Source organism: Cydia fagiglandana, chromosome 4 (assembly GCF_963556715.1).
Source record: "Cydia fagiglandana chromosome 4, ilCydFagi1.1, whole genome shotgun sequence".
Taxonomy (NCBI): Eukaryota; Metazoa; Arthropoda; class Insecta; order Lepidoptera; family Tortricidae; genus Cydia; species Cydia fagiglandana.
In genome coordinates, this window is record NC_085935.1 from 12138958 (window position 1) to 12154262 (window position 15305).

Below are 15305 nucleotides of genomic sequence, written 5' to 3' on the forward strand. Positions count from 1 at the left end.
AAAAAATCATAAAGAATGTGTACCTACATACCTACAAAGCCGACAGCTTTTCTAGGCTCGCAAACATATATGAGTTCATTGCTTGCAAATTAAAAAAAATGTGCTGGCCACGCTGCTCCGCGCAGGTCCTTAGTTGCAGTAACGACGCAGTCTGGCGTCGGCGACGGCGCGGCGGCGGCGGCGCGTGGCGTTTGTTTACGGAAGTACCCGCGCCGCCGCCGCCGCCGCGCCGCCCGCCCTGCGCTAGTGAATGGACACAATGACACGTAATACCTCATGTCGTGTATGCAGTTGCGTAACACAAGGGGGAAATTGTAAAACTAGAGCTCGTGAAAAAAGAAAATACCTATTGACGGTGTTGTTTGACACGACTACTGAAAAAATACTGCAATATCTTTATTACAAAGTTTTACTTTATCTTGGCATACCTACGTGTATATTTGATTATTCGGTGAAAATGTTAGTAGGTTCCATTCAGATAGTCTGACCAACATAAATTAAGGTACCTACTCATGCAAAACCTGTCAATTTAGTTTGTTTTGTTGTAACGATTATTAGTAAGTCCTCAATTATGAATCATCATTTAGTTAGCTTTATCATCAAAGTACCCAGTCGTTTTTACATCATCTTAATCAGCACAGTTAACAAAAAAGTTCAAAGCTTCGGTTTCATAGAAACTTACCTATGTGTAAAGTAAAAATAAGTAAGTAGGTACATACTTAACGATAATAAAGATAACCTATAGGTATGTATCTGTAATCACAATTTATAGTACTGCATTGCTCGGTGCTAACATTTTATTGGTGCGAAGCTGTATCGCGGCCAATGCCGATTGGCGTGCATTAAGCGCATCTGTGATCCGAGCGGGAATAAAAATAAATCCAGCGCGGGCAACGCTGACTACATGTTCACTGATTTTTGTTTTTTATTTACTTTTGTACTGGCTGCTGGTTCCCATCGGATTTGTATGGCGTGAAATTGGGCAGTGATTGCACGTGTACTTATATGTTTTATAAACATTGGTAACTTATTGTGCAATCATGAGTTTTTGAGTGCATTTTGCTCGTAGCGCTTTTAGTGCTGTACTTTTTTATGTTTTATAGTTGATTTTATAACTGTATATCCTCTTTGCAAAGCATAATATTAGAAAATTATGATATTCAAGTAAGATTTTAAAGTTTAAAATAGTCTAGTTGTGCGTAGGTAAGTACTGGTTTTGACGCAAAAACCAATTAAATTAAAATTAGTTTTTAATTGAATTGGTTGTCATTAAATATGACATGTTTCTGATTTGTTGTTGAAACGCCCATTTCAATATTGCACACGTACCCGTTTGAAACTTAATTAAGCTCGCGGGCCGCTTGAAAATCCCATTAGTGTTTGTAATGCACGCAGGTATGTGGCGTGCTACGCTAAGTCCTTTTGTTTACTATGCAATGCGATAGAGTTAGAGGTATTGGTAAGTAAATGTTTGTATTTCAGCTGCCGTGGGAGCCGAGAACCGAGAACCTGTTTTGTTTCTAATTAATAATTAGGTACCTATTTATTATAGGCTAGCTAATAGGTAGGGTATCTAACTATATTAAGTGCTTAAAAAATATACTAAATCCATCAATGTAACTGTATTTTATGCAAATATAGTTACTTAATAATAGTTAGGGGGTACTTATTTCATAGAACGCAAACGTGACTTTTTTGCACATTTGCTTTACCAAATTGATGTTGCATGTTGTGTGTTCGAGTGGCGTGAGTGCTGTTCAGCTTTTAGGAAACTAATAAAGTATGTACCTAGTGCTGACAACATTGCACTTAGCAGGATACGTGCCTTTTTTAAAGATTGCGGTATGATAGGAGATGTGATCTATCGTGGTAGGATGCGGTTGCCAGGCAACGCGCGTCGCCAGCGCGGCGGCGAGAGCGCCGGGACGCTGCGGCGACGCTCAGTCCGCTCCCGGCGCGCCGCGGCGGCTCCGCGCACCACGCACCGCCCGTCGTGGTCGCACGCGGAAAATTATAGTGTTCCTAATTACGACCGATCCTGAAATACAGCTTTCAGTGCTATTTTCAAAGTAATAAGTTCTGTGAAAAAAAAATCGAGTGAAGAATGTGGAAAGTTAACAGTGGAAAAGTTTCTAACGTTAATAATGCTAATAAACTTCAGCGATATACTTATGGTTCTGAGAAAACATAAATCCCAATCACTTCTATAAGTGTAATAATAATAATTTCAGTGGATTCATTATTTTCTTGTGTGATAGTAGGTAATATTTAATCTGCAGTGTTCGTTGTAAATTCGAAGTTTCTTTTGGAGCGATAGGCGTCTGTGCTGGGATTATACTATCAAGATAACGAACATTAATGTTAACATCGTTGTTCTTATTACTTTCGGTTTCGTATCGGGCATCTAAAATATTCTAGATAAAAAAGACTGCTAATGATCCTCCTCTTTGAAGGTCGGCGGTAATTTTGCAAGTATTCAACGTTAAGAAACATGTCGAACTGTTTGCATGCGTTAAATCATATGATCAAAGTCTGTCCCTGTTTAAGTAAACACTGACACAGTCAAATTCTGTGACACACACAAGTTCTTCACATACATATTTTTTGTGCAAGGTTGCATAACGGACTAAGTACTTGTGTGTGTAAATAGTAAAGATTTCAGCCCAGACAGATAGCCGCTTTAGGACGTGATGACGGTTTTTAATGAAACTTGATTAATGGTTGATAGTGTAATGACTAAGTGACTTGTGTTTTGTATATCTTTAGCTATGTAATGTTAGTTGTCGAAGAAAGTGATTTCGTTACCAAAATTGCAATAGGTACACCCAAACTTTTATTCTGTTGACGTTTCAATCAATCAAATTTTATAACACCTAGTGAAACTTTTGTAAGCTAGTGATCACAGCAGGCTCATACCTCGGAATCAGTATAAATGGACGTCTCGGCTACAGTCGGTGGCCATTCTCCGACATGTGACGATCTTTTATTTAGACGAGCCGCACCCCCGAGGTCGTTCACCCCTCGTGCGTGGAGGAAGGTCAGGGTTATACGTTGTACGTGTCACTGTTTACACCCTATTAGTACACCATGGTGTGAAGAGCCTGGGGAATCTGTTTGAAGTTACTGAGCTTCCGACATCTGTATTCAGCAATTGTGTAATTTTCGAATATAGCCAAATCGACCTTAACGACAACCGACAATAGGATACCATTCAGAAAGTCGCATTTCTCTCTCACGCTCTATTATTTTAGAAATAAAATTTTGATTAATCATTAAATCATTAATTTCAAAATTAATCAAAAAATGTGTTCTCTCTGAATCACAAAATTGGCAGCTTTCGATTAAGAGTGACATCCGAGATATTCAATTTTATTTGTAATGCGAGAAGATTCAGGAAGTAATGATGCAGTCGGCGTAATAGTTAATGTGCACGTGGGTGTCGCAGTGCAGGGGCGCTCGCCCCCGGGCGCCGACTCTCCCACTGCCATCCCAGTGGAAAACGCCATAACATCCTTAACATTGTATGTACGTGATGCCTTCTTCCTCTAGAGATAGGCTAGTTCCCACACACAGCACGTTCCTGCGGTCTTAGCTAAAGAGCTTGCTTTGTTTATGTTTCTTTCAGGAAATAGTGGTGTTTTGTTTCGAAGGAAGTGGTAATGAATTTCAATTATTTTAGGAAATTTTTAGTTTTCATCTGCTGTGATTCATAATTCATAAACAATGGAGAAAACTAATAAATTTTGCAACATGACTCGGTCTAAAGACAAATAGTGAGTAGGTACTTAAGTGATAGTATGGATGACAGTGACGATAGGTAGAATGCGCCGCTTGCGATGCGCAGAACCGACCGCGAACGGCGCGGACGCTGCGCGCGCGCTGCACCGCCTTGCGTTTGCGCTATGGCGAGCAGTATTCCATCTTCAGCGAAGCTACACAAAGGCCTATGTCGCACGCTCACGCTCCAGAAGCGTCGCCGCTGCCCCGAGGAGGAAGCCCACGGTGTGTATTTATGGGTCGTAAACTTTACACCCAAAATATGAACCGGCCTACTCACTGGCCGCTTAATAATAGTTTGAATGAAACACGAAATAACTAACTTGTGCTGGTTGTGAAAAAACACTTCGAGATATAAGTAACGTTTACGACGCCTACGCTAATATTCGACATTTGATATATAATAGTTGTTCACATCCTATGTTATGGATATTGCATACTCGGCTGCTGATTGCTCGATTATTATTTTTCTAACGTATTATGTATATGTATTTTCTCTCAGAAAACGCCATGTCCGAATTGGTTTCATGGAAATCAATTTTCATCAGGTAGGTACATTTTAATTAAATAGTTAATTAAATCGACTTACGCGTACGTTCACTTCCTGCAGCGTTCCATGAGGCTAGTGTAATAAGTAATAACAATGGAGCTTAATGAAACTTCCAGCTGAGGGGCTATAACCCGACCTTAAACTGCAGTAATCACTTAAGCCACACCTTTCCTACACTCATTTATCAGTTTTATAGGGCTGACGCGGCCATCCGATCGCGATAGGCATCGAGGCCCTCTTTACTCACCTTAGACACCGAGCGAGCTCGAAAGCTTTTGTTTTAAAGTATTCGACATGCAAAATACTAATTCCTAATACACAAGCGTTTCAATTGTGATGAGATGGCTTAAAGTGACATTCCATTTCCAACTGCAGCTGCAATACTGTTCATTTTACTATGGAAACGCGTCGCTGTCATTGTCAATTTCCATAGTAAAATGAACAGTATTGCAGCTGCAGTTGGAAATGGAATGTCACTCTTAGAGGCCTTAGAGTGGCATGGCCCTGCCTTGTAACTCTCATCAAGCGCAGACGGACGGCACGGCAGAGTCATGGACAAACGATTGTTACTTATCTATATCTAATTTCCAAATGATAATTTTTAATTCCCATCTGTAACCAAACTCTGATACGCTGTGGCTACATTTCGTTTCCCTTCAATGCGCGCTATTCTCTTTGTGTAATGAAATACATCTGTCTGATCAAAGCCGGCGTGTAGCGGCAAAAAATGCTCGAGAATTATATTACTACTTTTGATTTCGTTTTAATGACAGCATCTGTGACCTTGCCGGTGAACTTAATCAAGGAATTGCTTTAGGCATTCTTATTTCACTCGTTTAAAGTGTTGTACTTAAATTCGCATTATTACTTGTTTCAGACACGAGCCGTCAGCGCTCCTGCCACTCCCGCCGGGGCGTTATTTGGAAGAGATCAAGTGAGTACATTTACCTAATACCTACTTACAACCGAGACAAACTTAACCCATCAAGTTGCATAAAAGAAAAATGTGAATTAAGATGTCACGTGTGCGTTTATTATGTGTAAGATAATTATAATTACTGTGTACGGCAAAATAAATTACCCCCGAACGCGTGTCTCGTCCGTTGAGCAATTATAAAAACAAATGTGCATCATTAGGTACTTGGCACGCCTCAAAAAAAGGGAGAAAAGTATTGTGGTTTGACTACACTGCGCACTTGTATCTTCAGTCGTCCGTGCCATTACCTCGGAGCAACTATTTAGTTAGGTGACAGTATAAATGAATGTCTTTATGCTCCAATGGGTTCAATTTACGTCGAACATAAGCAGAGCTTAAGGTATGACTACGCTAATCGGATTAGCGTCGCGGCTCGAGCCCGAGGCTCTACATTGCGTGCTAGCCATTTTCTTATTTTGCTTTGAATACAGAGCGCACACAATCGAGTTTAACGCGCAGACAAACCAGTGTAACTATGACCTCAGTATCTGCGCCAATTATGGGCAATCAGAGAGCGCATTTAAATTGGTGCCCCAGTACCTTCGCCTCGCTCGTGCTCGGTAAATAATTGGAACAACAACCCTGCGCCTACGCTCCGCCTATGTCACTTTCTCGGAGTTATGTCGCGCCTACGACCTCTAATATAGACACCGACTAGATATAAACATGGAAATACAAGATTTTCCATGTCACTGTTTGACACAGTATTTGTTAACTATTTGTTCTGTAGTGTTCGTCTAGTAGATACCAAATAGGTATTTAAGTACAGGAAGATGATGACCATAACAAAATGAGTTATTTATTATATCTCTCTCTGTATTTATCTATAACAAATTAGACATTTATCGATACTTTTGAACACGAATTGTAGAGATAGTAACATATTATTATCTCTACTTGGAAAAGTGTCCCAGGGTGGCAGATACTTTTGGCGTACTGCTGATGCTGACTGTATATACCTTAAGTATGTGTATAGTTATGAACCAACATTATACATTTGCATGTATAATGTGCTATTGCTAGCAATGAATGACGAACGAAGAGCAAAACATGGGTTTTTATAAATCCTATAAATATATAATAAGTATCCGTCTTTATTTATAGCTATTGCCGCTAGTTAAGTGTTGCTGTAGGTAATTCTTATCTTATTTTACAGTATAGTCAGCAGCAGAAGTTGCTAAGCGGGCCAGGTGTTCAAAATGATCTTGACGTGACTTTATTGTTAAGAGAATACTCGTAAGTGAGTGTCAAGGTAATTTTGAACACCTCTCCCACATAGCAACTTCTGCCGCTGACTGTACATATGGTGCTACTTTACCACACTAGTGCGATAATTAGCACATTACGTAACTACATTATGTCGAAAATTTAAAGGACCATATGCACTGTAAAACGTTGTACGATACATGCGCGAATAGATAATTCACAATTCGTGTCGATTTAAAACACTCCCTTTGGTCGTGTTTTAATTTATCGCTACTCGTAGCGAAATTCCTATTTTTCGCACTTGTATCGTAATGTACTATTACGTCATTTTACCAATCTGTTTATGTAAATTACAAACTAATTTGTGACTAAATGACGTATTATTATAACATAATTGGTTGTAATAATAGTAATAGTTGAAACCTGTTCAATGGAGACAGGTTGACACGAACACGGAAATTAACATGTTTAGATGAAAGCTGTCAACGCTACTAAATTGAGTGTGGTGATTAAAATAGAATATCCGTTACTTGTATTTATTAACTGCCTGTTCAAATATCTGTTAGTAATTAACTATTTATTACAGTTATATGTATGAAGACAAAGATCTGATTATTTGGTAATTTATAAGTACCTAATTATAGTTTATGTTACAATATGTATTGTAGGTACGTACTATGTAGGTAATGTAGGTACATACCTATGTACCTACAAAGTACAAATCTTAAATCTTTCGTAATTTTTATATAATTTATTTAATTTTAATAACTGTAAAATTTTCAAAAATCTTAAAAAATATAAATAAATATAATAAATTTTAATTTTTTAATAAATAAATAAATAAATATATATATATATATATTGAGCTTACCGTGGGGCTTAGTCAATTTGTGTAAACATGTCCTATTTATTTATTATTTATTTATATATATACATATTAAAAAATTAAAATACAAAAAAGACAAACAAAAAAAAAGACAAAACTAAAAAAAAGAACAGACAAAAGACAAAAGAAAAACAAGACAAAAACGGAGAACGAACGAAGGTGTGTGGGAAAAGAGAGACAAGGAGAGCTGACCCCGGATGACGGGAAAAAAGCTTAGGAGAAAAAGATTAAAATAAATGTTAAATTATGATAAAAATGCAAATTGATACTCGTAAACTCCAATTTAGCATTTTCAGAAGTTTCAATGAAATGTTATTATTTGATTCCCGTGTTTACAAACACCGAAATTCATAATCACAACTGATAAGACGTTAGATTCCATTTCTTGGTACTAAGTAATCGTTCCGATAACAAATTCCAATTATTCCAACCCATTTTAAAGTTTCCGGTCTACTAAAATGTATAATTTCACCTACTATGTATAATTTGTGTAGGAAATTGCGGCGTAACTGAGCGTAAGTTTCGTAGGTACGTTATTAGCCTGACAGCTGATCCTACCTCATTTCCACGCCTCGGAGACTGCGGAACATCCAAGGCCGCGTTATATAACCGCCGTAATCTGGGATAAGATCTGGGGCCGCGAAGCAATACTCAGGTTTTATTAGACAAATTAACTTTAAGTAACTTAAGGAGCCGGAATTACTGGATAATTCCGTAGAGTGTCTGAAGAACAGGCTTAACCAATTCACGGGATATTATATATACCGGGTGTGGCCTGTAACACGAGCAAATAATTAAAACATAGATTGTAATACTCCTCAAACGGTGACACTTTAGTTCAATAACTTTTAAAAATTATGAAGTATTTAGAGTCCCTATTTTTCATACAAAGTTAATATTATCTTCAATGGACGCCATATCATTGTGATTGACGTTGCTTGTCAAGCCTTAAACATAACAAAATTCGCAATACATTGCGTCTTAGAATAAACTTTAAAGTGTATTAAAAATCAAACCACAAGTTATTTTTAAAAGTTGCTGAAATAATGTTGGTCAGTATGAGGAGTACAGCCTACAGTTTAATGTTTTGCTCGTATTACAGGCCACAGGCTGTATTTGTTTGAAACACTGCTTTATAAATGTCCAGTATTTTTAAAATACATAGTTTTCGACTTATAAGCTGATACTGCATACTACCGAATCAGTAAAAGCAGTAAGTTTAAATACTATACCGCATCTACACCGTATATTTCAATTTCAAGGGTACATTACTGAGAGAATTTTCAAAAATACGGGTATTCTAATCAACTCCATTTTGAAGATTATCAATAAATATATTTAACCTTTGAGACCTTATTTCCATACGTGTACACTTCCCTTATATTGCCCGTAATATTAGTTTAAGATGGGTCTATTAGTTTCTACACCTAATAAGTTTAGTAAATCAGTTAATATTAAATGACCATTCTAATTTGTTGATATTTGCCAGACAATATCTGGCTGCAACTAATTAATAGGTATGTTTCATAAATTCTGTTAGTTAGGCACAAAGGGAGGTGCTTATGAAAAAAAGGTGCCTCGGTCTTTTTTGTGCTTATTTAGCTAGCAAATGGTACACACTTGCCAATTATATTACAAGAAAAAGGCAGGATAAAATCGAGAATATAGACAGAAAGAAATATATAGGTAGGTACCTAATTTGAAAACAACAAGTAAATTACTTTAAAACTTTTCTTTTACTAATAATAGACTAACTTTAATTCAATCCTCTCACCATGACATAAAAGTTTTTGGGTAAATTTATACCTACATGAAACTTTCCCTATTTTACCCTGTTCGAGGCTTCACCGCTCTGACACGAAGTGTGAAGAAGTCCCTGAGGAAATAAAAGAATTCTGTTATATTTCGGGGCTTGGAACGACTCTGTATTCACACTTGGAAGGGCAAATATTACTAAAAGGTTGGATATGTACCTTCCTAGCTACCTACCACGTATGAAGGTAACATAGATATTAAAAGGGAACTGAATGATAGATTGCGTGATGTCATAAGTGCGACACCTACGCTACAGTTGGCTAATGTTATCTAAGATTTTCTTATCAGGGGCTCCAAAGATCTCATTAAATGCTCTTCGTAAATAGGTCTGATTTTAAGACACATGCGAATTTATTGAAATCTGAACAATGTCACAGGGTTTCTCATTGTTTATCTTTATCGTGACACTTTTAGCTTATAAATAACGTGATACCTACGTCAATAACCTGTAAACATCGTTATCGTGCCTACTTGATAATCCTGAACAGTGTAACTAACTACACGCACAAACACTACATTTATTTTAATGAATTAATTTTTGTAGAACACGGTACCTATTTTTTAAAATCGTAAATGTAATATTTGTTTCATTGTAAAACAGACCTAAAGTATCTGTCAATCTCTTGACAGTCGTTTGTCTCTAAAGTCTCTAACTCTCTATCCGTGATTGTGACATAAATATTTAGAAATACATATGTGATTGTTAGAAATACAGCGTGTTTTCTGTAACAGGAGCAATAAATTAAACTGTAGGCTATAATTGCAAATTTGGTTATGTTTAAAGCGTGACAACTGTGACAAGCAACGTCAAACACACTGATATCAGCGTACATTGAAGGCAATATTTATTTTGTATGAAAAAGAGGTACCTACTTAGTCTAAAGGATTCATAATTATTAAAAGTTTGAACAAAAGTTTTATAGTTTGAGGAGTATATTATATGATTTAATTATTTGCTCGTGTTACAGGCAACACCCGGTATATGTTTGTTAGAAATATACAAAATTTGTCAAATAATTGCAAAGCCATAAAATTACATGGTGTTATGTTTTTCCTTCCCAGACTGGCGCGCGGTCAGCGAGCTTCCCCGTCGGCGGCTCCGCGGGGCGGCTGGACCTGTGCTACGTGGCCGAGCGCATGCTGGCGCTGCACCTGCCCGACCGCGACGCGCACGCCGAGGCGCAGGCCGCGCACATGCTCACCAACAAGCACGGCGAACATTTCATGGTCAGTATTCTTTGTAACTTGTCCACAAACAAAATTTCCGTACACGGCGGGAAGAAGTTGATAACTGGAGATATTCTATCGAAGAAATTTGAACTTAAAATAAATTTACATAAGGTTCCAATTTCTTCAATTTTTTCCCCCCAGTTATCAACTTCTTCCCGCCGTGTACGGATTTTAATCTTTAACAAGCAGAAACGTCTATAAACGATGCTATTAAGCTTATCCAGAGGCCGTGAGTTCAAGTATCAACCAAGACAGTAATTTTTCCACTTCTAAATTTGTCCACAAAATGTTGGCCATCAGGATAACTTTACTAGTGCTATGAAACCGAGCGCATATTGGCGCTGCATCTGCCCGACCGCGACGCGTACGCCAAAGCGCAAGCCGCGCACATGCTCACTTGCTTACCAACAAGCATATTAACCAATGCGCATATAAACATATTCATAAAAGTGTGATTAACAGTATTTTTCAGATCCATAATTGTTAATATATCAAGAGTCTTAAACTTTTTTATGAACATATCCATGATTACCATGTAAACAAGCTGATGTTAAACTAGTATGTCGCACATTCCAGGTGTTTGAGGTGAGCTGTAGCGACGGCAGCGGAGCGGGGCGAGACGCGCGAGCGGCATTCGGGCGCGCGCGAGCGCTAGGCTGGGCGGGGACGCTAGCGCCGCCGCTGGAGCGACTGTGCGCCGCTTGCAAGCACATCGAGAGCTGGCTGGCCGCGCACCCGCGGAACGTAGCTGTACTACTCGCCTGGTAACTATTCCTTTGCTCTACATAAGCTGTACCGCCGGCAGCGAAGTGGGACGCGATGCGCTCATGGTATTTTCGAGAGCATGCGAGCGCTAAGCTGCTGAGCGGGGATGTTATCGAAGGCTGACAGGCTTCGCATCGCGGAACGTAGTATCCATGTCTACGTTCCTATTGTGATGTCGCCGGGCTGGACGGTCTGCTTGAACGACTAAACTCCACTAATATGCCCACTGACAGTTGATTAGCCGCGCACTCGCGGAACGGTGCCATACTTTTCGTCTGGTTTCAACTACTATAATAGATAGATAGATAGAATACTCTTTATTGGCACACCTCAGTAAAAAGATACAAAAGAAAAGTACAATTGATTAAATGTAGAGGCAGACAACAGGCGGTCTTATCGTTAAAGAGCGATCTCTTCCAGACAACCTTAGGGTAGCAGAAACAGAAGTAATCGAAAAAGTAGGTTTATAATATTCCTGTTGCTTATACCTATATTCCTGTGTCTGACGTAAATAGGTACTGTGTTCTAAACATTCGCGCCGAGAAGGGCTGACCGCTAACAGTTGCTTACTGTTGAGTTGGTTCGGTGTATAAAAGTTAGGGTGATTAATTCTTATTAAAATAGTTCATGTAATTTTATTTCTACAGGGGCAACCGAGAGCGACTGGGCGTGTTGGTAGCGGCGTATATGCACTACTCTGCTATCTGCGGCGCACCCGAGCACGCACTGGACCGGTACGCCATGCGGCGCTACCTCGACGACCGCGTGCCCGTCTTCCACCTGCCCTCCAACAAGAGGTACCACTACAACAACTACTAGAAGGCATATATGCACTATATACTTTATACAGTCGCCATCAGATATATCGAAGCGGCCAAGGTGTTCACAATATCGGAACACGCACTCTAACGCCCTGACAATAGACGCGTGTTCAAATATTTGTGAGCGCCTTTTAGCCGCTTATATCTGATGGCATATAAATTGTCAACCGAATAAAAGTGACATTCCATTTCCAACTGCAGCTGCAATACTGTTCATTTTACTATGGAAACGCGTCGCTGTCATTGTCAATTTCCATAGTAAAATGAACAGTATTGCAGCTGCAGTTGGAAATGGAATGTCACTCTAACACTCTTTGGTACAACTACCTCCTGCTATTGGTCCTCGCGATACAGGCGTACCTAGTGCAGGTACCATATTTAACCTGCTTTTAGAATTGTAAACTTTTTGTCAATAAATATTTTTAATTTTCATTTTTAATTTTCATCTTTGTAAAATCTTCTTCACTTCACTGTATATAGTTGTATTGCATGGCGTTCCAAAACACTATAGAAACGACCTTTATTTTAATCCTGGCCTGTAGCACTTTATTAATACCTGCACTAATAAGTTTTAAGGTTCTTCACTCTTGAGGTTTTTGTAAGGAATAAGTTTCGGTTCTGGATTTGTACTCAACAGAACAGTGCGAGGGGTTGAGCAGTCAAACCCGATAAATCGAGATATTTTTTATAAGAACTCAACGCACGTCACATATAGGTAGTTCTAATTAGAATGAAAAAATATCTCAACTTATCGGGTTTGGCGGTGTGGTAAGCCACTCGAGTGACGCCTTACCCATAGCATGCCCATAGGGTACTTAAAAGTACTTGTTTGCGGTTACAACTGCAGCGACGCACCACGTTTCCATATTATTAAGTTAGTGGTTAAGGCGTACGACCATTGCCCATTAAAAACAAAGTTGCAACCGTAAGTTGTGGGCCCATACAATGACCTATACCAAAGACATATGTAACTACGTATGAGATGAATAAAGTCTAAGAAAAAAACGTGCCTCGGAAATCAAGAAAAAGTTATTTTCGCATAGATGGCGCACACACCTTTGGTCTATGCTCGGTTAGATGGCGTGACGACACCGTTTCATATTTAACAATTTTAACACATAGATATCAGTGAATGAACATGGGTCAAAATGATATAAAAATAATACGAGTAAAATCATTTATCCATATATATTAAATTTTTTGATAATTTTATACTTGTTTATTTTGAGTTATAGTCGTGTGTCGATAGATGGCAGTAAATTTACAGTGACTACAACATTTACTATGACAGGACCCTTCTATACTATCTATTATTTTTGCCTATACTAATGTGTTGTATTGTCACAGGTATATAGACACATTTGCCGGGCTGCTGGCGGGGCAGATCCGCGTGAACGCGGCGCCGCTGCACCTGACGCACGTGAGCGTGGCCGGCGCGCTGGCCCCGGCCTCGGAGCCCACCATCGCCTTCCTCAAGATCTACGAGAACTTCGTCTGCGTCTATACCTCGGGTAAACAAACTTGCTTCTGTGCTATTTCAATTGTAGACCTAAATACATATTTATAGGTAAACGCCACTTGCACCACCCCACTAACCCGAGGTTAACCCGTTAAACGGTTAATATAGTGTCAAATTGTACTGGTTACCATGGCAACTCCAGGTCGGCAACGAGTCGCCGCTCCACGTGACCCATGGGAATGTGGCCTTGGCTGGCACTGGCTCTATTAAAATGACTAACGGATATCGATAAATTATAAATCAAGGATGGATCAATCAATGTTGCACTTTTTTATCATGTAATTATCACTATGAATGTATTTAATTCACGATCACCTAACATATTTACCTACATAATATGTATATGTATTTATATTCTGCTTACACTTAGAGGGTCTGAAGTGCAAGGGTTCAATTTCACTACTCTCAGAGACGTTAAAGGATGACACGCTAGACCGGCCCGGGCCCAGGCCGAGGCGACCGACACATTTTCTATGACGGCTGATCGGTGATCACGAGGTGCTTTTCATAGAAAACCAAGCGCCGGAAACTGCGGCCCGGTGTAGCGCGAGTCATTCCTAATAAGCCTTGTTCTAAAGTCACAATATGTACCTACACTAGCACATTTTCAATCGATCAACGCTTTTAAGGCCGAGTCACATCGGCTTGCGTGTGCGTGACGTGCGCGTGTGCGTGCGCGCTAATATGTTGGAGCCGCACACGCACACGTCACGCAAGCGGTGTGCCATCTCTCATAAGGATCTGTATACTACAACGCCGCACGCGCACGTGCCCGTCACACACACGCAGCCGGTGTGCACAGGCCTTTATTGTTGTACAGCACATGTCTACAGCACAATTTCCTTCAGGCTTGTACATGGTGAGCGGCGGCGGGTGGACGGTGGGCGTGGGGCGGCTGGCGCTGCGCGGCGACGTGCTGGTGCGCGCGTACCGGCGGCCCGCGCAGGCGCAGCGGCGGCGGCTCGTGTTCGCCTGCCAGTTCCACACGTGCGCCGTCGCCGACCACACGCTCTCCTTCACCAAGCAGCAGCTCGACCACGCCGCGCACGGTAACCATGCCTTGATGAACATATATTCTATACCTCTCGCGTCGAATGATCGTCCCTATCACAGTTCCTTCGAGTTTTGATTGGCTCCACTCTTGATGGGTCTTAATTTGGAAAATAAATGAAATAATATCTTTTTTACCGTATTTTTATTAGGTTGGTAACATTGGCTACGGCTGATGCATGGCGAATTTATTAATGAATGCATCCATAATTTTTTCATGCAATTCACTGTACCTACTCAAATGTTACAATTCTTAATAACTTCTCTCCTTTGCCAAGCACCTGCACCACATAACACACACAATAAATGCGGTTCTAAAGTGCGAGTGAGACATCACTATATACCGGGTGTGGCCTGTAACACGAGCAAATAATTAAAACATAGATTGTACTCCTCAAACGGTGACACTTTGTTCAACAACTTTTAAAAATTATTAAGTATTTAGATTCCCTATTTTTCATACAAAATAAATATTATCTTTAATGGACGCCATCGCCACGCCATATCATTGTGATTGACGTTGCTTGTCAAGCCTTAAACATAACAAAATTCGCAATACATTGCGGCTTTGAATAACTTTTAAAGTGTATTAAAAATCAAACTACAAGTTATTTTTAAAAGTCGCTGAACAAATGTTGATCAGTATGGTATTCCTCATACTGATCAACATTTGTTGCCTACAGTTAAAATTTTTGATCATATTACAGGCC

At 39.6% G+C, this 15305-nt stretch overlaps 1 protein-coding gene across 6 annotated transcripts in view; it reads left to right on the top strand.

Annotated features, from left to right (window-relative positions):
- The window catches only part of LOC134663743 (tensin-2), a 125079-nt gene that overhangs the window by 80082 nt on the left and 29692 nt on the right, over positions 1-15305 (top strand). For all 6 annotated transcript variants that reach the window (XM_063520216.1, XM_063520214.1, XM_063520215.1 and 3 more), the window contains 6 exons: positions 5205-5261; positions 10273-10437; positions 11017-11204; positions 11853-12002; positions 13374-13537; positions 14394-14594. In XM_063520216.1, the coding sequence (XP_063376286.1) occupies positions 5205-5261; positions 10273-10437; positions 11017-11204; positions 11853-12002; positions 13374-13537; positions 14394-14594 (925 nt within the window). The remainder of the gene's footprint in view (positions 1-5204; positions 5262-10272; positions 10438-11016; positions 11205-11852; positions 12003-13373; positions 13538-14393; positions 14595-15305) is intronic.